This window comes from Sphaeroforma arctica, assembly GCF_001186125.1.
Source record: "Sphaeroforma arctica JP610 unplaced genomic scaffold supercont1.6616, whole genome shotgun sequence".
Taxonomy (NCBI): domain Eukaryota; class Ichthyosporea; order Ichthyophonida; genus Sphaeroforma; species Sphaeroforma arctica.
Window position 1 is genome coordinate 1 of NW_014033942.1, and position 1,609 is coordinate 1,609.

At 44.9% G+C, this 1,609-nt stretch overlaps 1 protein-coding gene across 1 annotated transcript; it reads right to left on the minus strand.

The window, feature by feature from the left end:
• Positions 1 to 37: 37 nt before the first annotated feature.
• SARC_15715 (hypothetical protein) lies at positions 38 to 1,481 on the minus strand (the record flags this gene model as incomplete). Its single annotated transcript, XM_014290166.1, has 3 exons — positions 38 to 190; positions 965 to 1,061; positions 1,461 to 1,481. Coding segments are annotated over 3 exons (271 nt in total), but the record flags the coding sequence as incomplete, so codon positions are not given.
• Positions 1,482 to 1,609: the final 128 nt, after the last annotated feature.

Consider the following 1,609-nt stretch of genomic DNA (forward strand, 5'->3'; position numbering starts at 1 on the left):
CCACCCATGGTGTACGCGTATAAAGCAACCCACACACCTTGCGCCAGTTGGTGGGCCAGAATTGTCAACGCAGAGATGGGCAGGTTCTGGTCGCTGGTGCGGCGCTTCTTGAGGAAATCGTACAGACTACCCATAGGCAAGTACTCTAGTACCATGCACGGCATCATAGTCTTGATCTGTTTAGTAATACCTGTGATAAACACAGAACAAAGCCTATCCATGAGCCATGGACTATGAGCGTATATGATACACATGATACTTCGTTGTAGGACGAGACTGTGAGACTGTGTGGGCAGTGTGTGGTGACTAGGCCAATGCATTGAGGGATATCTACACAACTGCTCCGTAGTGAACTGTGGTGTGGTGTGGTACGTACGAACGGTATGTACTAGGACAGAGAAGTGGGTGCAGAGATGTAGGGGTGCTGAAGTCCTTCCGCTCACCCCATAAACATCGCAAGAGGATATATACCGTACATATCTATAGTGTAGGGTTTTAGGATTGGTTGCCATGCAACAGCAACTGAAAGGTGGACAACACACGCTGATAGGGATGGGCAAAATCAGAGCAATTGCAACCCACAACGCCAGTCGATGAGAGGTTCGCAGACGGAAGACTGATTCAGCTAAAGTGCATGGGCAGTGCTTGACTTTGTCACACTCATCAAAGTTTCGGTTGACTCCTCTGCACTAAAACTTACCCAGGTAATACACAAACTGGCGTGTACTCAAGTGTGCACTTAACTAGGTTTAGTCACCAAACGAGAAAAACTCTGCGCTAAAACTTACAAAGGTAATACACAAACTGGCGTGTACTCAAGTGTGCACTTAACTAGGTTTAGTCACCAAACGAGGAAAACTCTGCGCTAAAACTTACCCAGGTAATACACAAACTGGCGTGTACTCAGGTGTGCACCTAACTAGGTTTAGTCACCAAACGAGACAAACTCTGCACTAAAACTTACCCAGGTAATACACAATATGCGGATGATCCAGCATCTTCATTATTTCCACCTCTCTGGTCAATGCTTCCTCAGCGGCTTCGTCCAGAGTGCGCAATTCCTAAATGTCAGTGGATTTGGGATAAGAGTTGTTACAGTTGGGGCATGGGCAGGTATATGTATTGAGCAGACAATTGAAAACAGAGATGCTTGATAACGGTACGAAGATTACAACTGTGGGTTCCGAATTCGAAAGTTTATATTCATTATTTACCACAGATATGATATGATACCAGCCATATCACAACATACAGGAGTACATCGCAAGCAATCACAACGACATCTGATTTAGTTCACACGCCCATACGAAGTCTTAAGAATCAGGCCATAAAAATTCAAAGTTCAAAAGCTGAAAGCCAGCATTGAAATATCAGAGACCCAATATTATGGGTATCCACAGCCGCATTCGAATCCGAATCGACCTCTATCTCCGAAATGCACTCTACTGGCACACTAAGACCTGGAAGCCATTCATATTCATCAGTGATAATTGTTTGTATATTTGTTTTGGCTTGGTTCCCTGGTGGAGTGGTTCGCTCAGGCCTGAACGATGTTTGTCAGTCAACCGGTTGGTGTGTTTATATAAACAAACACACACGCACACATACA